At 47.9% G+C, this 23,580-nt stretch overlaps 1 protein-coding gene across 3 annotated transcripts in view; it reads right to left on the bottom strand.

Moving 5' to 3' along the window:
* The window catches only part of C11H10orf143 (chromosome 11 C10orf143 homolog), a 69,226-nt gene that overhangs the window by 25,018 nt on the left and 20,628 nt on the right, over positions 1-23,580 (bottom strand). For 2 of the 3 annotated variants that reach the window (XM_032490638.1, XM_032490637.1), the window contains exons 2-3: positions 20,023-20,196; positions 19,853-19,915 (exon numbers count right to left, since the gene is read on the bottom strand). In XM_032490638.1, the coding sequence (XP_032346529.1) occupies positions 19,853-19,915; positions 20,023-20,196 (237 nt within the window). Of the gene's footprint in view, positions 1-9,367; positions 9,932-19,852; positions 19,916-20,022; positions 20,197-23,580 lie in introns of those variants that run through there. The other variant, XM_032490639.1, reaches the window with a different exon arrangement.

Genomic DNA, 23,580 nt, shown 5'->3' with positions numbered 1-23,580 from the left:
GTGGTGGAGATCATTTGTATGGTGAACATTGCCACCAAATCTGAATGCCACCCTGAGGACAAACTGGACCTTCTTATACATTTATGTGAATTGTGTCAATGTGCCTTGTTTTCTGCTGTGTTAAGAGCCAGTCTTTCTAAGAGCGATGCAAAACGTGGGAGCTGTAAGTGAAATTCAGCTGCCGAGGGGCTCTGTGAACTGCTGGGCGGGTTTCTGCCGCTCAGAGGCTTTTGGGGACAGAGTCGGATCTTCCAGTTAGGGTCTCTGTGTCCGTGGTGGTGTCTTCCAGACCAGGGCCCAGAGCACACGGGACCACACAGGAGGATGTCCCCTCGTGTCAGGGAGCAGTGGAGGGGCAGCTGGCCGGCTGCGGGAGCTCCGCAGTCTGGGCGGGGACAGCAGCCAACGTGGGCTCCTCCAGAGCCTGAACTTGTGGACCATGGGTCTCGAGCACATCTATCAATTACCCTGGATGCCAGGGAAACCACCACATAAGTGGAACCATCTGGAGGGACAAAGAGTCTTTGTGAAAATCTCCTCCTGCTCCATTAGAGGAGAAACTGCTGAGCACAAGGAGAGGGAGGGAAGGTCCTTCAGCAGCAACCAGGGAACCAAGGACCCTCCTGGGCGGGAGTGGCAGTATCCCAACCCAAGTGCAAAGACAAGAGCCAGTGTAGTAGGCAAGAACAAATCTGACTCCACATGAGATCCGTTCCTTTAACGCTAACCCTGTGCTGCTTCTGTGCTGAGTCATGCTGTTCTGCACCTTTTGTAAAAGAATGTTGCCGATAGCCTGAAATATACAGGAGAGCCCGCTCTCAAGGCTCTGACCTTTCAGGGTAAAACACTTTCCCATTCATATAAAGATAAAAAGTTGCAGACTAGAAAATAACATTTGTCTTGTTGGAGTTTTGCAGGGACACCATGACCTGACCCCCGTGGACAGCTGCAAGAACAAATGATTCCAACACCAAGAAGTTGGCAGTAACCAGCCACACCCCCGTTCCCTTTCTACTATGAAAGGAGCCTGAATTCTGACTTGGAGAAGATGGTCCTCCAGGACATTAGTATGCCATCTTCTCGTTATGCCGGCTTTCCGAATAAAGTCACTCTTCCTTGCCCCAACTCCTCGTCTCCTGATTTACTGGCCTGTCGCGCAAGGAGCAGAACAAGTCTGGACTTGATAACACCTGTGCAACCCTTCCTCCCAGGCGCCACTGCAGGCAATGGGTGTTTCTAATTTTATTGTGTTAAGAACACTTAACATATCTCTAGCCTCTCTGGGATTTCTAAGTGTGCAATGCACACAGTGTTGTTGACACATGTGCTCGGCTGTGCAGCAGAGGCCCAGAGCGTAGCCACCCAGCACACCTGAAACTCTACCCACCAACCCACAACTCCCCATGTGCCCCTCCGCCCAGCCCTGGCAACCACCATTCTGTTCTTTGCTTCTGAGTTTGACTATTTTAGATTCCTCATCTAAGTGGAATCATGCAACATTTATTCTTCTGTGACTGGCTTATCTCACGTGGCATAATGTCCTCCAGGTTCATCCATGTTGTCATATAATGCAGGGCTTCCTTCTTTTTTAAGGCTGAATAATATTCCATCGTGTACACAGACCACATTTTCTTTATCCATTTCCCAGTTAATGGACATTTAGGCAGTCTCCATATCTTGGCTCCTGTGACTAGTGCTGCAGTGAACATGGGAGCGCTCACATCCTTTCATGATCCTGATTTCAGTTCCTTTGACTGTATGCCTAGAAGGCGGATTGCTGGATCCTCTGGTAGTTCCATTTCTAATTCTTTGAGGAACCTTCAGACTGTTTTCCATAGCAGCTGCATCATTCTGCATTCTTACCAATAGTGTCCAAGGTTTCGTTTCTCCACACCTTCACCAACACCTGCCATCTTTTGCTTTTTTGATTATAGCCATCCTGACAGGAGTGTGGTGCTATCTCAGTGTGGTTTTGATTTGTTTCTCCATAACAATTAGTGATGTTGAGCATCTCTTCATATTCCTGTTGAAGGCATCACACTTCCTGGTTTCAAAATATATTACAAAGCTATGAAATAAAAAAAGTAGGTACTAGTATAATGAAAGACATCTAGGCCAATGGAACAGAATGAAGAGCTCAGAAACAAATCCATGCATATGTGGTCAAGTGACCTTTGACAAAGGAGCCAAGAATATACAATGGGGGAAGGATAGTCTCTTCAAATGGTGCTGGGGAAGCTGGATATCCACACGCAAAATAATAAAGTTGGACCCTTATCTTATATCATACACAGAAATCAACTCAAAACGGATTAAAGCTCTGACACTGTAAAAGTTCTAGAGGAAAATATAGAGGAAAGGCTCCAGGGCGTTGATCTTGGCAATGACATGACGGGCGTGTGACATGACACCTAAAGCAAAGGCAACAAAAGCAAAAGCAGACAAGGTGGACCACATCAGACTAAGACGCTTCTGCACAGCAAAGGAAACAGGCAGCAAAGGCAGGGGAGGGTGTAGCTCAGTGGGAGAGCACGCACTCAGCATGCATGAGGTCCTGGGTTCAGTCCCCAGTGCCTCCATTTAAAAATAAATAAATAAACCTAATTACCTCTCCCTCCAAAAGCAAACAAAAAATAAAGTGATTTTTAAAAAAAGTTAAAAGGCAACCTATGGAATTGGAGAAAATATTTGGAAACCATTGCTCTGATAAGAGGTTAATTTCTAAAATATGTGAGAAACTCCCATAACTCAACAGCAAAAAACCAATGCCCCAGTTTTTAAAGGGGCGAGTGACTTGCATAGACAGAGAAGACACAAAAACGGCCACGGATCATTTTCGATGATCAATAACTTTTAGGGACTGGAAAAAGCATTTATGACCCCCAAGATTACATTTCTTTTGCTAATTCAAATTAATTATTAAGAGGCTTGTCAAGAATGTTTGACAATCTATGGTTACTAGGGGGAAGGGGGTGTGAAGGGATAAATTTGGGAGTTCAAGATTTGCAGATACTAACTACTATACATAAAAATAGATTTAAAAAAGAAACTTTTTCTGTATAAACACAAGGAACTATATTCAGTATCTTGTAATAACCTTTTAAAGAAAACGAACATGAAAATGTATGTATATATATATATGCATGACTGGGACATGGTGCTGTACACCAGAAACTGACACTGTAACTGATTACACTTCAGTTAAAGAAAAAGAATGTTTGAAAACATTAAGAGATTTAGATCATCGTTGAGCTGGCTTTCCCAAAACATGAAAACATGAATAAGGTGGTCTCACCAGAAGAGTGACTGGAAAGATCACTTCAGCTGTTACGTATGTTTGTGGTTGACAGTTACTTCTTTTCTTACAATTTGATTCTTAATAAAGATCATAACTAAATGTGATCTAAGTTCGTATTTCTGTAATTATTTTCAACTAAGTAAATTTGGATGTCAGTAAAGAAATCTTGTCCTAAATTGTGCCTAAAAAATCCCTGTGTTTTTAGTCAAAGCTCATTTAGTCCTTACTGACCTGAGCTGGCCCCTGGGAGTGCCTGGGCTCTTGTTCCAGAAGGAAGGGCTGCCCCCGGGCCTCCACGGCTCGGGACCCCAACCACGAGACAGGACAGGAAGTGGGTGTGCTGTCCCCAGCAGGATGAGGAGAGCACCTGGGAGCACACACAGGGTCACAGGTGGCAGGCACCACAATGAGCAAGTAGTACAGGCACACTGGGCACCCACCCAAGGAGGCCAAGGACGGCGACAATGAGTCTACAAGGAGATACAGCGGAGGAGAACGACGGTCAGATGGGAGCACCGGCTGAGTCTGGGAGAGCTGGGAGACACAGCCCCACACGCTGCAGTCTGTCCCCACCGGTCACCGAGGGAACCAGGGACGGCCCCCGGGCGTGAGACGCGCGTGGCCTCTCTTTCCCCGACTACCTGGCCTTCCGGCCGCTCGGAGCCGCAGCTCAGGTCAAACCTCCTTGCCATCCGGGAGCCATTCCACGCTGCTCACCCTCAGCCGGACTGGGAGCTGAGGAACTAAGGAACTAAGGAAACTGGATTGGGGACAGATGCTTCTGCCCCTTGCTGGATGGTCACCTGGAGGGCATTCCTGCTTAGTTCTTGGGACAGATGGCTATTTATACTCTATGTAAGCTGTGGGGTAGGCGGTCCAACATGAAGGACGTCAGGTGCTGGCGAGGGCTCGTAGCAGAACTTGACCGGAGAGCTCGGCCCTGACCCCACATCCACCAGGCACTGGGCGCTGAGTCTGGGACTTCCTGGACTGGGAAGTAAAAGGCTCAGTTGTTTCAGAAAAACGGAGTGCCTTCCACCCTGGAACCAGGGAAGGGCCTGCACCTCCATTAAGGTCCCATGTCACGGGATCCTAAGTGACTCGGGGACGCCCCAGTTCTCATTGTGGTCAAAGGCATCTCCCAGGAGCTGATTCAAAGCACACAGTCCCGGCACCCCTGCTGCCAACCTAGGGCGTCCACCTGTTGACCAGACCCTCCTGCCCGTGACCCAGGAGCCTGGGTCTGGAGGGCAGGTGCTGGGTCTAAGCGTCCTGGGCTGGCTGTGGGTAAGTGACTTGGCCTCGCTGAACCTCCATTCTCAGTACAGGCAGGATAATTCTCCTCTCAAAGGGTTTTTTGAGGATTAAAAATGGTAATTAAGTATAGCGTCTGATCCAGTGTTGCTCACTCACTGAAGACTAGCTTCCTTCGCTTCACATTTGGGGGAAAATGTCCTACTGAGTTTTAAACAGTGAATTTTCAGGAAATGATCCAGTATAACATTTATAATCAGAAAATATTACGGAAAAAAGACTGCCTAGGGCTGAGCTTAAAGTGTAAGACGTATACTAACAAAACAAGACAAACATCAGAAAAAAGAGGAAACTTTTAGATACACACATTAAAAGTGTAAAATGTACACGTACCATGTCTCTAGGTGATAGATCTCAATATAGTGAAGGTACTGCTTATCCTGCAGTTATACACATCACACACACACACACACACACACAGTGTTCAGCCACCAGATGAGAAAGACAGATCAAAGAACAGAAGAGAAAGTACAGAAGCAATTCTGTATATGGTAGAAGGGGAATTTACAATCAGTGCAGAAAGATGTGGTTAGAATAACTGGTTAATATTTGGGGGAAAACAGAATTAGACATTCTGCCCTTTGTGCCCCCAAACTTTGTAGCTAGAGTAAAGTTTTACACGTTAAAAATTAAATCAGAATTATGCAAAAATGTAGACGCATAATTTACTTGTCAGTTCATATCATGTACACAGTCTTGGGGAAAGGAAGACCTTTTCAATGACTCCAAGACTAGAAACAAACTGAAAAGAGGCTAGCAGGTGTGACAGCTAAACACTTCTAGCAAAGGAGATCACAGACATCACTGAAAAGAAAGTGAAAAATATTAAGTGGGGAATAATATTTGTAACAAGTGGGAGAAAAACAGCCTTAACGCCTTACTGTTTAAACTCTCAAAAATAAATAACAAAGGCATGCACCCCGACAGGAAAACGGGCAAAAACGGGACGTTCACCAAGGACACGCGGGTGGCAGATACACACGTCAGAAACGCAACGCAGGACCTGCGTGTTAAAACTACAAAGTTGATGCAAAGGTCAGACCGGCAGGGATCAAACAAGAACTTTTGCCAAATAAACCAAAATTGAATCCGATCAAGCTTCTGGATCAATTACCGATGTACAGGAGGCACAGAGTAAGGAGGAGCAGGTAAAACATGACAGAGATGCAGCGAGCAACATCTCGACACGAACTCCTCGAACAAACTGACTTCCTGAAAACACAGCACACAGGGGAAGATGGAGGAAGGGAGACCCGCGGTCAGGAGAGATTCGGACCCAGCAACCCGTCAGGTACAGGGAACTTGTCTGGATCCCGACTCAAACAAGTCGTAAGAAACAAAACAAAATAAAAACAATCGTCTATGAATCTAAGAGGCAAGTAGGAATCTGGTCAAAGACTGGAGACTTCATAATATGAGGAATAATTGTAAACCTTGAGGACTGACAGTCGTATTGTGGGCATGCTTTTTACATGTCCCTTTGGGAGGACAGACTGAAATAATCAGAGATGAACTAAGATTATGTCGGACCCGCTTCCAGTGCACAGGGAGGGGAGGCGAGGTGGGCGGTGAGTGAGACCGCTGTTGGAGCTGGTCAGAGGTCAATGGTCAGAGGGCAAGGAGCTCCTTGTCCTGTTCACTCTGCCTAGTTTGTGTGTGTTCAAAACGTTACAAGTTGAAAAAAAAAAAAAAGTGGGTTCTAGTCAGTGCTGGGGAAATGGAGGGGACAAAAGCTCCTGGGACCACCTTTCCAGACGGCAGAGAACCAGGATGCACCCTCTGACCCAGCAATGCAACTTCTAGAATCTTCTCTCATGAATACAACTGAAAAACTTTATAAAAATGTGTGCAAGAATATTTATCCAGCAATTTTTGTAATAGCAAGTAGATGAATAAACAAATGAATGAATCAATCAATGAAAATAACTTAGATGCACTTTAGGAGGAGAGTGGGCTACCACACCATGTGTTTCCATTTGATGGAATAAATACTCTGCAGCCCTTTAAAATAACAACCTAACACACGTGACTGGCAGGAGACGATGTGCGTGATGTTAAAAGTATTGAAAGTATACATAGGCTTATACGAGGGAGGGTGCAGCTCAGGGGTAGAGCACATGCTTGGCATGCACCAGGTCCTGGGTTCAACCACCAGCACCTCCATTAAAAATAAATAAACCTAATTACCCCCAAAATAAATAAATGAAGTAAATTAAATTGTACTATAAATAAAATAACTGTTTTAAAAGTTTTTTTAAGTACAGGCTTATGGATGTGTGTGCTCAGAAGGAAGTTTTATAAGGATACACGTTGAAACGTTGGCATAAATGATCTGAGCCACGGGATTATGGATGACTTTCACATTTATATTTCATTTTCACTTATCTAGAATTAAAATTTTTTTCTCTAATTAGTATGTATTTGAACTATAATTTTGAAATGTGTTAAAAAAATGTGGAAATAAATGTTTTTCAAAAGGAGGCAAAACATTTTGAGTGATGTTAGTATCTCTTCGATATGTTACGTTTACCATGCTTTTGAATTTTCCAACAGTTTTGTAATTTGTTCAAAAGTTTGGAAGCCATTATAAATTTACTTTGTGAAATGATAAAAGGTATATTCTGGTATTCTTGTCCCTACACAAAAAGCAAATAATGACAGATCAGGATTAAAGAACAAACTGAAAGTTTATCTCATGGAAGTGTACACACACAGATGCCAGCCTGTTTCCTCAGGGTGTGAGAGGAAAGCAAAGATGAAGCGCTGGAAAGGGATAATCACATTTCATGCTCCTCACGGGTGTGTCAACACCCAGCTTCGCGAAGCCCGTGCAGGTTTTGCGAATTAGCTAATCTGTTTCAGGACCTGCGGTGCCGACAAACGAACCTGGCAGGGGGAGGTGGTTCCTGAGCGAGGTCCCCGGGCGGCTCTCCCAGGTGATCCCAGCAGGATCCTGCCTGTCACATCACATCACCTCCCGGCAGACAGAGAGCTGCTCCACACTTACTGAGACACTCTACAGACGGCCCTTCCCAACAAAAGGGGCCCAGTTAGTGTCAGAGCCGTCAAAACGATGGCCTGCTATTCCCACGGTGGAAACCCCTGCCACCTCTTAAAATGATGTTTTCCTACAATGACGCAGGAGAACGTTCATGACAGAACCTTCAGTTGGGAATCAGAGACGCCCACACCGGGAGGCAGCCCGCCGGCGGGCCGAGCGTGGTGGTGCGGGGTGGCTGTTTTCCACATTCTTCTACAATGAACAAATATTTTTATAATCATAAAAAAAGCCAATTAAACAAAAATGTTTTACTGAAATGTCATTTCCCTATATATTTCAGGCTGCAGGGCGCAGAAGGAGGCAGGCTGGGGGTGGGGGTAGGGACAATTCTGGAGCAGGAGGTGAGGCCGCGGGCCAGGAGGGGCTTGGCTGGAGGACGTGCCCCGAGGCTCTGCTGCACCGTCTCTGCTGGGCCGGAGGGCCGGCGAGCTGGGCTCTGGGTGTAGAGATGGTTCTGGACGCCTAGCTCTCGGCGCGCCCTACTGATGGCCTGTCCTCAGCTGACTGAGAACACGGAGACCACACCTCCCAGGGGGCCCGGGGCGAGCGGTCCCACGCTGCGTTTTCTCCTTACGATCTAAGGGCTGGAGGAAATTGGATAAAACGGCCGGTTCTCACGTGCGGCCGGCGTCACCGCACCCCTCCGGGCATGTTCACGTTAGACGTGTGTCCTGCTCTTGCAGAGAACGCCCGCTCTGGCTGCAGCGGGCCCGAGTGACAGGGCAGGGGACAGGCCCTGAGCGGCGGCTGGGCCCTCGTGCACATCCCAGGATTCACGCTAGCCAGTCCGCAGGTCATCAGACCCCCTCGCGGGCTGGAACGAGGCTGAGGCGCTGGTGACATGGGGAGAGGAGGCCCGACCCATGTCCCCCTGGCCCAAACCCAAGAGGCAACGTGTTCCCCACCAGGCAGGGCGGATCCCAGGGTCTCTTCCACCCCAGAAAAGCTTTCGATTCATTTGAGCAGCTCGGGGTTTGTGCTGCTTCAACTACCAAACCCTCAGCTCAAGTATGTGGACATCTTCTCCCCTTGAATTGGGGGAGGGGGCTTACATACAAAAACAAAATGTTGTCAGTCTAAGAATTTTTGTGTTTTCCATAAAGAATAAGATGTCTATCTCATTCTGAAAAGAGAGGAGCAAACGAAAGCTCTTTAAAAACTGTATTTAAGGCCACAGATCTCAAACACTTTCTCTCGGCCTCAGCTGGCACTTGCTCAAGTCGCAGCTCTGCGATCTTACTTTGGGTTAAATGTCTCATGACCTCCAGAGATGCTGGGGGCAGAAAAGCCAGCTTTCCACCTCGCCACCTGGCAGCGTGTCCTGTGACACTGGATAGCCCATGTCACAAATGGTGTGGCACTAGTTCCCCTTCAGCGCCCTCTCTTCTTCTGTCCTGTCTTCCCAGTGCGACGTGCCCTCCACGACCACACACCGTGATGGCTTATGGACGGGCTCCTCAGGACGTGGGCGCTGTGGGACGGCCACTGGCAGAGGACACAGCCATGAGGACAAGACGAGGGAAACGGAGAGCACAGGGCTCCGTCCGTCCCGGCTCTAGGAGGAAGGACCCCGGAGCAGGTCTAGACCCAGTGGTCTCACCAGGACCCACCTCCAAGGTGACGGGGCATCTCAGGGAGCCTGCAGACCCAGGGAAACAGCGCCGGTCTCCACAGGCAGACGATACACCGGAAACCCGAGAGAAAACGAGAAATCTCCATTTTAATGTCAAAGGGGTTCCGCGCCTGGTAACTTCCGTCGGGGAATCACAGAGAACAGACGGGGAGTAGCATTTAGTAAATTCAGCTTAAGGTTACAAAACATTTTCAATATAAAAATAAGATTTTTAATTAAAAAAGAGTCCACAAGCAGCCCTGGCCGCGTCCACAAGATGACTGAGAAGTTTAAAGTGGGGCTGCATCTGGATGGGGCCCCCTAAGCCACGGGGTTCTCAAACCTCACAGGAAGTCTGACACTGAATTTTCTTTTTAACTTCTAAATAAAGCAGCCGATCTCCTCGAGTAACATGCACATGAGCAGAGGCTCGGTAAGTGACGGCGCTGAGAGGCTCCTCTGCAGCGTGGGGTCCCCCTGGCCCTGGCGCGGAGGACGGGGAGTCACCTGCTGTGGAGCAGGGGGGCACCCAGCCCCGTCCGGGACAGGGTCACACTCGCCGGCGCACACGGGTTCCAGACCACCGTCGGAATCGTCCTTCCTCACCTCGCATCTTCTACCGATCCCCGGTGTGGTTAAAATGTCCCTGCAATAAACAGCACACCAGGGAATAAATTTACCTTGGCTGTACGTTCACCAACACAAAACACAGCATTTAAAACGACTGAGCTAACCCTTATTTCTGAGGTAAGCACGTATTTACAGAATATATATAAAATGTTACAATTAAGATACTCAAACCACTTCCTACACCTGGTGCATAGAATGTTCTCAATAAATGCTACTTCTCTTCTCTCCCACAGTTCTATGAGGGGGAGGAGAGGGGATAAAAGCATCACTTGCATACTCAGAAACAGAATTTTTTAAAATGATGTTATCTAAATACAGAATGGGTGTAACACAAAAGCACCGCAGGGGGGGCCCTCGCAGGGGGCCAGGGTCTGGAAGAAACCCAGGTTCGGAAGGACCCCCCAGGGCCCTCCGCCCGCCCTGTCTCCGGGCACAGACCTCGTGTCTCCCCAGCCTCACCTGCAGAAGGGGCTGGGAGAACCAGGCGGCCGGGGCGGACCCAGGGCCAGACACTGCGCCACCCCGAGTGAGAGGTCTTGTCCAGCGTCCAGAAATCTTGACCACACTTGGCCTCTGTCCCGGCAGAGAGCAGCGTGGCTCGGTGCCCCCGCCAGGCGGAGGCTGGCAGGGCACCCCTGCTCTCCGAGACCACCAGGGTGGCGACAGGCGCCCTGGGCCAGCTGAGGCAAGGAGGGGAGCAGTGGGCCAGGAAGTGGGGGCACAAAGTGGTCTGGTCCACGATGGCATCCCTGCTTCCTGGAAGGTGGGTGCTGCCCTGAGTCATGGGGACCCAACAGGGGAGATCCAGGACTCCCTGTTTCACACGGAAGGATCATCTGGGCGGTCAGAACAGGATGCTGTGGTGGCCACAGGTCGACCTGATGAGGGGCCTGGGACGGCGTCACACGAGAGGTCTCTCAGCTGGACCGTGAAGGCACAGCAGAATCTCACAAGGTGGGAGACGGCATCCCAGGCAGTGAGAACAGCAGGTGAGAATGTTCCAGAACAACAGAATTGTCTGTGATGATGAGCCAGGGCTCATGGCGCACACAGGCAGGGACCGTCTGAAGGTCTGGCCGCGTGGGACTGAGAGAGACTCCGAACACCATGATGCCCACGCCCTGAGTCCCAGGGCCAGACACTGCGCCACCATGAGTGGGAGGTCTTGTCACCCGCCACCTCTGGCAACCACCAATCTGTTCTCTCCATCTATGAGCTTGTTGTTTTGTTTTTTAAGATTCCACATGGAAGCGAGATCATACAATTTTGTCTTTTTCTGTCTGACTGATTTCACTTAGCACAATGCCCCAAAGTCCATCCATCTTGTGGCAAGTGGTAGGATTTCCTCCTTTTTGTGGCTGAGTAATATTCCATTGTGTGTGTACCAGTTTCTCTATCTGCTCATCCATCCTGTTTTTGCATGTTCATCTTAACGTTCAACAACTTTGCTGAACACTAGTTCTACTAGTTTATCAGTAGATTTTCTTTGCAGATAATTAAAGCATCAGGAAACAACAATTTCATTTTTTTCCTTCCCAATTCTTAAAGCCATTGCTTCTTTTTTCTTGTTTAACTATCTGAGTTAGGAACTCTGGTAAGCAGAAGTGGTGACAGTTAGCAAAGTTTTCTCTTCATCAAAGGAAACGCTTCTTGCCGGGATGAACCCTTCTGCTTCTGGTTTGCGGACTCTTTGTCATGAGTGGGATTTGGAGTAACTGAGCACTGTTTCTGTCATGAGATTTGGAGTAACTGAGCACTGTTTCTGTATCTGTCAAGACCATCTTTTTTCTCCCGTCTCCTTTGACCAAACGATGTAGTAGTTCTTCTAATGCCAGTCATTCATGTGTTCCTTCACACAGGATTTCCCTTAACCTATAAAACCATGTGGAATGGTAGCTTTTGAGAACTTTCCCAAATGTTTCCATTGTGATTGGTCCATGTTCTCTCTTCTGAAGTCAATTTTGGTACGTGAATTCCTATGGGGGAAGGGAATTCCCACTGCACTGGCCATCCCAGCTCTAAGCCTCATACAGCCAGCCTGCATGTTCATACAGGACGGTCCCCTTAGCGTTTCAGACAGGATATGCCAAGGTCTGTGGTATCTACTGTTCCTGAAGGAGGTCTGCTGTCAGTCAGACCACTGCTCCTTCCTCGGTACCGGTCCTTCCCCCTGGCAGTCGTCCAGAATTGTTTTATGTCATGTGGTTTCACCAAGATGGACGCGCAGATACGTCACGTCAAGACTCACTGTGACTTTTCAGGAATACAAAAAAGTATAGACAGCAATGTAACTAACACTCGTGAGCCATCACGTAGCTTCAGAGATTAAACAAAACAGATATAATTGAAACACCTGCTGTAACCTGAGCCCTCACTCCCTAAGTAGAAATAACCTCGTTGTGATAAACTTAATGTCTCTCTCAGAAATGTTTCTGTTGTTTTAGTTAATATGTATTTTTTAAACTTTTTTCTTATTTTATTGTTTTTATTTTGGGGGGGGGAGGAGGTTTATTATTTACTTTTTTAATGGAGGTACTGGGGATTGAACCCAGGACCTCATGCATGGTAGGTATGCATCCTACCACTGAGCTATACCATCCCCCCATAGTTAACATGTACTGATTTTCACATGTTGAAAATTATATCTAAATGTTATCATTCCATACATATCTTTCTGTAATTTCCTTTTTGAAGTTCCTCCATTTTCACTACTGTGTATATTTCGCTGAATAAATATACACTGCGTCCTTTATCCACTCTCCTACTGATGGACATGCATGTTGTTTCTGGCTTTCTGCTAAGCAAACAGTGCTACAATTACTGTGCACACGTTTCCTTGGGCATCTGTGAGGGTACAGACCTAGGACCGAAACGTCCAGGTCACAGGGATACCCACCATCACCTGTACTAGCCACTGCTCTACAGGTCAACGTGCTGAGCTACACGCCTCCCATGAGGTCGATGATCCGTCAGCGCCACACCCCCACTTACAGCATCACAGTTCTACTTCTGCTAATTTGATGCTTTCCCTTGCAAGCCCTTGGTTAATGGTGAGGTTGAACGTCCAGTGACACCTGCCGGGCCGCCTCCTCTCCGAGCGCCAGTGCACACACTGCCCCCGTTTACCTGCTGCTGTGTCGAGTGTTGCTGTGTGTCGTCCCTGCTTTACCTTCTCAGCCGGTGACGGAGGAATCCTGGTACGCAACTTGTCTTACACGTGGTGGAATGTGTCAGTCCTTACCCTTTGGGCTTACTGGTTTTATCAGTCTTCCCAATGTCACAAACATATTCTGCTGTACTTTCTAGTGTAAGGTTTTAAAGTTTTGTTGTTGCTGTTGCTTTGTTTTTCTCATTTAGGCTCTTACCCTCCCCTACTTTCCAGAACTGACTTTTATGTGAGATAGACCTAATTTTACTTTTCCTCATACACGGAGAGCCGGCTGTCCCAGCACAACTTAGAGAGCACCCCGTCATTCTCGACTGGACTTGTGTCACATCCTCTAATATGTCCAGCTGCCACACACGCATGTCGAAAGCCCTCGACTTTATCCCTTGGTCTGCCTGTCTGTCCCAAGGCCAACAACGCTGTCGTAACCAGCACAGCTTTGTAACACACCTGGACCCATGACACGTGGTCCCCCTCACCTCGCTCTTCTGCCTCAAAGCTGTCTGGCGACACGAGCCTTCCCTCCGCCCTGGGCAAGCCCAGCCGCCGTGCTCTGCACTTTCATTTCCTCTCCTGCTCTCGATTCCTCCCTTCTGGATTTCCGGACGGGCCGTCTCATTCCTTCCTCTGCTAGCCAGACTTGCAGTTCTCATCTCTCCACCTCCTGCCGTGGTCTGAAGCATTTCCCCAGATAAATCCCCTAGTTCACTGACTCTGTCTTGGTGTCTAACCTGACAACTCTTTCTCACTTTAATGACCATATCATTCATTCACTTTTAAAAGTTTTTTTTTTAACCTCCCAATTCCTTTTTCATATTCTTTTTCATTATGGCTTTCTTCCTTTTTCAATCATTAAAATTTTAAAAAACACTTACCTTTATAGCGCACTTTAGGCTCTTTTATTAATTCGATTTTTGCAGGTTTGTGTTCTGCTTGTTATGGTTCCCGATGCCCCACCCCGGCCCCGGCTCCCCCGTGCTGGGTCTGTTTACGGAGCGTACATCTTCCTGCCAGGACCTCCTCTGTGGTGCCAGCTCGTCTGTCCCTGGGGCCTGCATGCTCTGGGTGGGGAAGCGTGCCTCCAGGATGATCCCGCATCTGCCACTATCCAACAGCTTCAGACTTTTAACAGTCTGTGTCTATTTTTGTTCGTTTGTTTTGGGGGGCAGGTAATTAGGTTGATGTATTTATTTTAATGGAGGTGCTGGGGATTGAACCCAGGACCTCAAGCACGGGGGGCACGCACTCCACCACTGAGCTGTGCACCACCTCCGATGTCTGTACCTATTTTTATGTTAATACTTCAACTTTTGGTTCTTGCACCATTGAGGCAGAATAAACATGGAGCCCACAGCCAAGTATGGCCTGGTATTTTAATTTCTAATCCCCTTTGAAGGGACAGGCAGATCTTCAAAGCAGAGAACTTCATGCAGGGGTCCAAATTCTAGCTCCCACAACTCCACTGGCCAAAGGCACACCTATCTCTGGACATCAGAATTCTAAACCCCAACCGTTCTAGGACCAAACCCAACACAAGCCAGACCTCCTGACACAGCCACAGTGGTGGGTCTGCCTCTGGTCTGCTGCTTTCTTCACTGACACGATCAACTATCATTCAGTGTTCTTATCTGTAGCAGGAGGGGGCACACTTGCATTTGCTTAGACAACATGCTTGCGGAAAATCTAAATAGCATTTTTCTTAAAATGCTAACTTGTCTGTGAAAATTCATTTCACATCTCTTCACAGTATAGCATTTTATCCCTAGAGAAAGACGTTCTAGTTTTGTTCTTCTGGTCACCTGAAGGCTCTCTGTTTCTTCACAGCCTGGAAATCATCTCAACACACAGTTGAAAAAATTTTAAATTACTTTTCTAGTATCCATAGTTCAGAAAAAACATTTGCTGTTAGAAGCTATACCCAAAGATTCTGTCAGCAGGCCCATTCGGACTCATGTTTCGGAATTCCCGTCTGGTTGAGCTGCCAAAGCCACCTCCTCTCCTGGCCAGCTCCTTCCTCCATGGTCTGAAAAATCCAGCCCTGTGTCTCAGCAAGAAGCCCTCACTGCGTCCAGGACCCACGGTCTCACTGCTGCATGTCCCAGAGGCTGGAAGAGCGGCTGCTGTGTGCAGTTCGGGGAGGGATGCTGGCACACCGGCCGTGGCACAGGCCAGCCTGGAGGGCAGGAAGGACAGGGCTGTGGCCTGAGCTCTGCAGCCCAGCCTCCCTGTCCACCACGGCATGTGGCAGGCCCGTCACCTAACCGTTGTGGACCTTATGTCCCTCATCTGTAAACGGACAGGGTAAGACCGATGACTGGGACCCCTGGCAAACCTGGGGGGAAATGCACAGAGTACAGTGTGATTCCTTCAGAATGATCCATGAGATTCACGCTGATCCCCTATGACTGCGTTTCTCTCTCTTGGGATATAAGAATAAAGGACTGACAAGCAGTAGCTGTCGCTGAGACGGGACACAAAGTGCGAACCACTGTGCCTCGGTCCTTCTCAGTCCACGTCAGACTGCTTGCTCCTGGCCTGACACCTGGGCCACCGTCCAGCACAGGCAGCACCCGTGTCCCTGCGGGCACAGGAGAGCAGGAGGACCTCGTTTACACCGGCTTCTGGGTCCGGTCCTGTTTCAGGGCAGTACTTACAGATGCTACAGGGGTAAGAAGCAGTTACTAATGACAGGTAAATAAAATAAAGCAATTGTTTTAAAGGTCGCCCATTTGGAGACAAAAAGAAGTACAAGGGGAAAAATGCATCCATTTAGAATCAGAATAATCACACCAGGGCTCCTCCTGCTGTCCCGACAGGAAAAACTAAACCCAGACAACAGGATGGGCCAAACGCCCCCCACTGCCCCCAGCTGTGGCCCCGCACTGCCGCCTCCTCCCCCCACACACGCTGTCAGGCAGGGCATCTCACTGCCAGAAAGTGAGGAGCAGAGAAACTTACTAACACTCTGTATCTGCCCTCAGCACTAATGACAGGCTGTTACGCAAGATCAGCTTGCTGGGGGCGGGGGCGGGTAGCCCACAATACCCAAAACAATGCTTTGCACGTTGGCTTTTATGTGGCAATTCACTACCAGCTTGGGTAATAAACCCCAGTAACACCAGGTGAACAAAAGCAAAGGAACACCGGTCAGGGGCAACACACAGGGCCTGACTGTCTTTTTCAAGTTCACGCCCAGGCACTCAACTCCACCGCGCCGCCCGGTGGGCCGGCTCTGCACGCTCCAGGGTGCGGTGCTCGCTGGGCCAGGAGCCCGCGGCTGCAGCGGGACTGCAAGGACCCAGTGCCTGTGTTTCAGACAGCAATCTCTGTTTTCAGGTGGTTTTGTCCACTCCTTAGAGGAATGGCCCAGGTAGATTCAGTCCAAAAAGAGAAACCAAACCACCACCCACCCAAAAAAAAAAAAAAAAAAAAAGAGAGAAATCAATCCAGGTGTTTCAAACAGAGGCCGCTTAGTACAGGATTCAACTGCACAAATGAGCAAGAGAAGAGACGCTACACAGGGGAGGGGGGCAGACATCCCCCAGGAGGGCCCCTCTCTTGGGCGGGAGCAGGTGCCTCCCAGCAGGAGTTGGGACCAAGGCGGACAACTCTGCAGGAGCGAGGACCCTGGAGAGAGGTGCTGAGAGGCTGCTTTGGGTGGGGGAGGGGTGCGGAGTCATGCCCCCTGCCTCCTGACTCCACTCTAGTGTCCACGGTCAGAAACCAGACTTTAAGACACTGAGCAGGGGAGACAAGGGTGGGGAATGGAGCTGAGAGAAAACAGACAACTTACTGCAGCGCTGAGCCAATAAAATCTGAGGGTGGCCCCTCAGCTGTGGAGCTACAGATTATCAGAGGCCAGGTGAACTTGGAAACCGGGGTGCTAAGGACACGTGAACCCCGCAAATCTGTTCTGCCTGGGCATGCCCACCTGCCTTTTGTGCATCTTTCTGTGGTTACTGTGGAGACGGCCTCGCTAGATTGCTAGGTTTCATTAAACGGGTACAATTTGCAAAGAAAAGCATGACTTGGCTGCCATGGACCCCTGTGCCACGCGGGCTAAGCTGACCAGAGAAGCCGCCGGCTGCATGGTGTGGCCTGGCTTTGGGACAACTCCTGGGAGGAAAGGAGTCTGGGAGACACAGCGACCATCAGCACTGATCCCAGACTTTCAGCACTGGACAGAGAGCCGCTGCCCTGGGGTTACGGGTGGACACCCTGAATACCCAGTCCCACCACGCCAACAGGGGATGGCTTCATTCCAGCTGTCAGTAATGTGAGCACGTGACTGAGGGTTAAGAGAAGCTGTTTCTAAATAACACCTTGTACTAGGAGTTGAGCCTTCACAGGGATCACTGAGAAACTGTCAGCAAACACCGAAGCAGTCATCACTGCAACAGTCAGATCCAACCAGCAAGAAGGGAGCACAGAGAGGAGACCCGCGTGCTGACCTGGAAAACGAGTTTGGGAAGGTCTAAGGAAAACGCTCTCACACACGTGAGCAGTGACTCACAATAAAAATAAGGAAGAGCTTCGCAGCAGAAAGACACCAGCAACTCAGAGCGAGCTGAGACCGCCATGTGAGAATTCACAACAGAACCGATCAGACAGATTGGCGGATGCCCCACTGAGGTCAGAAATACACCAGAGACCCGGGACACAGAGGAGGTTCTCAGGGAAAAGCACCAAATAAGCTGAGAGGCACAGCAAGCCTCCTGTTAGCAATCCCACACAGCTGCCCAGCAAAACCTTCGCTTCTCTCTGACCCAAGGTCGCCACCCCGGGTCAGCTACTGGAACTGTGGGCCAGGACGGGGCAGGCGTGTGTGAATGGGGTGCACCTGTGAGTGGAGCTGTGTTTAATAAAGTCTTCTGACATGTGGACTTGCTGCCCATCGGTGACTCACGGTGAAGCACTTCTCCCTGGGATCGCGCATTTCTAAAAATACTATTTGCTTTTTATTTAACCCTGAGCCCTTTGATGTTCTAGAATGCAAAAATAGTGCCTTATTATTTCAAAAGCTTAAGAGAGAAACTAGCTGTATTATTATTAGAAGATACATGCAGCTACAGTCTGTTCAAATATCAAGAGGTGTGACTTTCCACATTCACATTTCAATCTTTATTTACATAAGACTTTTAGAAATAGTGGGTGTAAATATTAAATCACCCAAGCCTGGGTGAAATTTTATTGAGAATAACTCCAAACAAAGGGAAACTGATTTTTTAAAGTCAGTTTCTGAAATTTAGATGAAAAGAACATTATGCATTAACAAAAAAAATGATGTATTTACACATCAATATAGGTTTCCTGCGTGGCAGATTCATTCCCTACAAAACATACAGAGGCAAGCTTGGGGAATTACAAAGGAAGGAAAACCCTAATCAAACAGGTGCGGTTGTTCAAACAGAATATTAGCTTAAATGATCCAATCAGTTGCTTGAGCCCAAAATTTTTTTCTTTAAGCCATTCATGCCAGAGCACAGCCTCTCAGAACATTAAGAACCCACATTACATCCCAAGTGTCTGCCCGGAAGGTGGGGGATCTGAAGACACGGTCCACAGAAGTGTGACGAGGATAAGGCAGGCTCCTAGTCAGTCACCAGCACTGACATAGTTTACCCACGAAGGGGTCACGCTTCTCAAGGTAAGCACTACTTATCCAAGATCCAGGGAACACTGGGCAGCTATACGAATCAACTGAAATACAGCAAGTTCACACTGCGGGACCCTTGATTTCACCAGTGCTCAGGATCACGCTGCAGGAGGCAACGTGACCTGTAGAAATCTTCCTGAAGACTGGGCACAAAAAGAAAAGCACATTTTCATGGGGTGGGTCTGCCAACAAGCTCTGCTTTCACATTTGTCTAAGGACTTCAGATGATCAGAGGTTCACACGAGGGATAACTGACAACAGTTCTAGGTCTTGGTTTAAAACAAAATCATGGCCTCTCACTGTAAAACAGTCACCTGCAATGTGTCAGGTGAATCTCTGTAATTTACTGACTCAATCTTTTGCTTATCAAAAACAGCAATGCTTCTCTAAAAATCTTCAGGGGGCAATCCTAGAAACACTCACACAGTCGCACAAGCACGCGCGTGTGTGCGCACACACACACACAGACACTTCTGGTTTCTACGTGGAAATTAAACACAACTCTTATTTTATTGCACTATTAAGACTGCAAATTTAAAATTAAAAAAAAAATAACAAAGGTTTCAAAGACATAGTAACCTGTTCTCAGAACAAGTTCAAAATTAGTCACAAGGCATCAAGAGACCACTGCATCAGAGACGGGACCTCTGACCCTGGCAATGTTAAGCCCTCCCTTTCCTTTGAATTAGTGGCGTCAATACTGTGTTGCTCTTTATGAAATCTGTGGTTTACGTGAAGTTGATGCAAACAAAAGAAAAGCTTAAAGAGGGAAAGTTAAAAACAACACTGATTCCTGTTTGGGTAATTGAGGTTATTAGGGCCGTCCTCCAAGATGTCCGCAAATAATCTCTGTTTTAACCACATCCATGGGTCTGAACTCTGTTTAAAGAACTTAAAATGTATTTTTTGAGTTCTATTTCCAACCTGAAGCTGGAAACAAATTAGCTCGCATGTGGCAGAACGCTAAGAAAGGCTTAAATCAACCTGCACCTTGTTATTTACATCTCTCATTCCTTAGAAACGTAACTGCCGTTTTTATTAACTTTGTTTTATGGATCTAATATTTACGAACAAGTCTATCTCTCACGTCACAGCAAGAAGGTGAAGGTACTTACAGATTCCCCTGCAACGCATCTTGGACAAGGCTGGGCCGAGCTCCGTCTGCCGATCTGAGGACTCTGTTCGACAAATCACAGCCACAGATGAATCAGAACAGCGGTTATTCACACTTTCTATTAAACACTTAAATGGGTGCACAGCGGGTTTGGCAGGAGGAGGAACCTACCCCCACATCTAGTCGCCCCTGGCCGCTGTCGGGCCTCAGTCCAGGGAGGTGGCCTCTGGGATGCGGGTCTGGTGACTCAGGGTCCTCGCTGTCCCAGGACCCCAGGGCGCGTGCCTTCCCTGGGGGGCAGCCCCGTTCCTGGGCAGCTGCGTCTAATCTCCTGCACGCCCGTTTCTGCAACAAACAAAATTTCACTTGAGACGGCCTCGTAAAGCACCCAGCGCTCTAACTGAATCTGCTTCCTGAAAAGCTCAGCCGTGAGAACAGGCCTCTGCGGAGCTGGGGAGTTTACAGCACGTTTGAGGAGGTGATTTCAAACTTTATCTTTCAGGAATAACCACCATCCGTTACACTTAACCTCATTATTTCCAGCACTGTCTGATACTTGCTTAGCTTTATAGATTTTAAATAGTCATTTTAAACAATTTTGGCCAAAAGTCTTGTAATAAAGTATTGTGACTGGTTTATTGATATTGAAAATGTAAGACCTATAAATTTTGTTCAAGAAACTAGTTATATGCTTCAATACGTTTTGCCAAGTATTGTTACATACTTTTTAAATATAATATGAATTCATGTGTGAATAATTCTTTGTCTTACTGACACCGAAGAGCAAATTAATTTCATTTCAAAAGTTGCACACACAGCCCATAACGGATAACCTCTGGGAAAGTTAGCCCTTAGTTTTTGCTTCCTCTTGAACTAAAGAGGATGAATTACAAAAGCAATCCTCTGTCGCTGAAGGAAAGAGACGGTTCACTCTCCGAGTCCCGGGACTTTGTGTACTGTGCGGGTAATGACGTTTTCCCCGACACAGCTGAGAGGCAGGAGGGTCCGCAGGTGCTCAAGGGAGTCCATCCTTCGGCCCAGCCAGCAATGGGTCTCTGGCTCCCAGGGCCAGCCCGCAGCCCCGCTGGAGGACAGCCCCGCCAGAGGACAGCCCCGCCCGAGTCACAAACACTCCTGATACGCGCGGGCCGCTCCACAGCCTCGTCACCGGCACACCATCGTCATGATTTGTTTATTATGCCAAATCTGTTCGTTATGACCTATTATTTATTTATTATTTTCTAAATTTCTAAATTGACTTTTTTTTTTTAACTTAATTAATTAATTAAAGAAAGAAACCTTGTATCGTGGGTTTAGATTGCTGGTTTTACTCTCCCCTAACATGCCTTAAAACAGATCCTTAAGGATGAAAAGGGAAAATGCTTAACTCTGAGCCCCTGCACCCACCACCTGGAATAATGTCCTGGGGTGAAGCGCTGACCCTGGGTGGTTGCACAGAACTGCCCTCCTGACAGCCCTTCCCCAAGGACAGGAAATCACAGAGGGTCAGAGTCGCCTCTGCGTCACAGTGCACCCTGGGCACGAGTGAAGTCGGAGAATGCTGGAATCTGGAAACAAGGCCTGTGAGAGAGAGAAGCCACCAAGCCCGTGTGGGGGTCCCCTCGTGCTCGCAGCCCTCACCCCCCACACGGCTGCACGCCCAGCGGGCAGGAGAAGCTGCGAGCTGGATGGAGCCGGGGCACCTGCGAGGGTGCAAGGGACGTGAACGGCCGGGGGGCGCACTTGACCGGGGACCACAGACACGGTGGCCGGAGGGCCCACTGTGGACCACGGACCACTGACCACAGACACAACAGCCGGGGGAGCCAGAGCGTGGATTCGGGGCTGGGGTTCGGGGTTTCCCTGACAGATGCCGTTTAAATAGGAATTCCTTCCCCACAACCACAGCTCCTGGGAAGGAGACAGGCGACAGAGGAAGGGAGAACGTCCCTGGATGATGGCGGTGAAGATAAAAAGGAGAAAGAGAGGACGTGTAGGTCCTGTAAGTAAGGTGCACCCTAGCATCAGGAGACTTTCGCCTCCCCATCTGTCACCAAAACAGACAGACAGCAGCTGCCCCTGGACTCGCCAAACCGATAGAAGAGGTGCCCTGAAACCAACAATCTTTTAAAAACACTTAATAACATAAAAATTCCTCCTGAATCAAAAGAAAATTGTAATTCAAACACCCTAAAAAATGCAATTAAACATTCAAACAAACATCTGAGGATATAAAAAACCACCTTGAATTAGAAATTGTGAATTCAAAACAGAAAGAAACAGAGAAATGAAGCAAGACGCGAATAAACTCGGGAAAGTACTGGAAGGAACACAATTATCTCAGATGAGGAATAACTTACAAAGCGTGCTAAGGAGAATAAATTCAAATGAAAACCAATAAAAGGCATCAAAGGAAGACAGGAGCACAACCCAAAGACATAAAGAAAAAGCTGAAAGGGTAAGAAAGACAGCAGCAGGAGTGGAAGCCAAGGAACAGCGATCGTGGCTCAGAGCTCTGATCTAAAAAGGGAGACAAGGTCATGCAGCGAACCTCGCATCTAAAATTACAATCTCAGAAAACTTCCTAGGAACAGAAAAATGACTGAATCTTAAAGGAGAAGGGCTCACAAAGCGCCTGGGAAAATTAACCCAGGGTGATTGACTCTGAGATAAACCCTAACAAAACTATGAGATTTCAAAGACAAAGATAAAACCCTCAGGGCCCCGGGGCCGCAGATTGTGAAAGTGAGGGGGAACTGGAGCAGCACCAGGCTTCTCAAAAGCAGCAGGAGTAAGACAGCAGCAGAGCCCCAAATCCTGGCTGGTTGGTTGGTAGTTTGGTCACTGAGTAGAGGGGTGGTGCTTTACAAAATAGACAGTCCACCACCCAACTTAATCAAGAAAAAAAGGGGAGAGAGCACAATACAGAACACAACACTAGGGAAATAAACAATAAAAGAGAAGAAATTTAAAAAGTCATTAGAGACTACTTTGCAGACTTCTAGCAAATGAATTCAAAAACGCAGCTGAAATGGGTAACTTTCTAAGAAAATTCAAATGACGAAAACTGACCCCATCAGAGTTAGGAAGCTTAAAGGACTGACTGCCATAGGAGGAACACGAAGGGTTACGAGCAAGTACCCCACAAGCAGCAGCAGGACCAGCCGGTTCCGCAGGGGAACTCCACCACACCTTCACAGATGAGGTCTTTCCAGTGCACCACACAGAAGCTCCTGCAGAGCGCCAAGAGGGGAGGAAACTTCCCAGCTCCTTTCCTGAAGCACGAATAACACTGACAAGCCAGCTAAAGAGAGCAAAGAAAGAAAACTGCAGGCCAGCATCACTCATAGATATCAATGCAAAAAATCAAATAAAATATTAACAAACAGAATCCAGTACCATGTTAAGAAATCAGATACCATGACCAAGTAGGATTTTTTCAAGAAATGAAAGCTGGGTTCAATATTAGCAAATCCATTAATATCATTCACCACTGTAATAAACTAAGGGAAAATAATATGATTATCCCCATGGATGCTGAAAAATCCTCTGACAAAATTAAAAACGCACTTATAAAAGCTAAAGAAAATAGGAATTGAGTGTTACAGTCTTAACATGATAAAATACATATACCTTAATCCAAAAGCCAGTATCTTATTTATTGGGGAAGGACTAGCAGCATTTCCACTAAGACCAGGAACAGGCAGGCATACCCAGTCTCCACATCTG

This window comes from Camelus ferus, chromosome 11 (genome assembly GCF_009834535.1).
Source record: "Camelus ferus isolate YT-003-E chromosome 11, BCGSAC_Cfer_1.0, whole genome shotgun sequence".
NCBI lineage: Eukaryota > Metazoa > Chordata > Mammalia > Artiodactyla > Camelidae > Camelus > Camelus ferus.
This window is presented reverse-complemented; position numbering and strand designations above follow the sequence as displayed.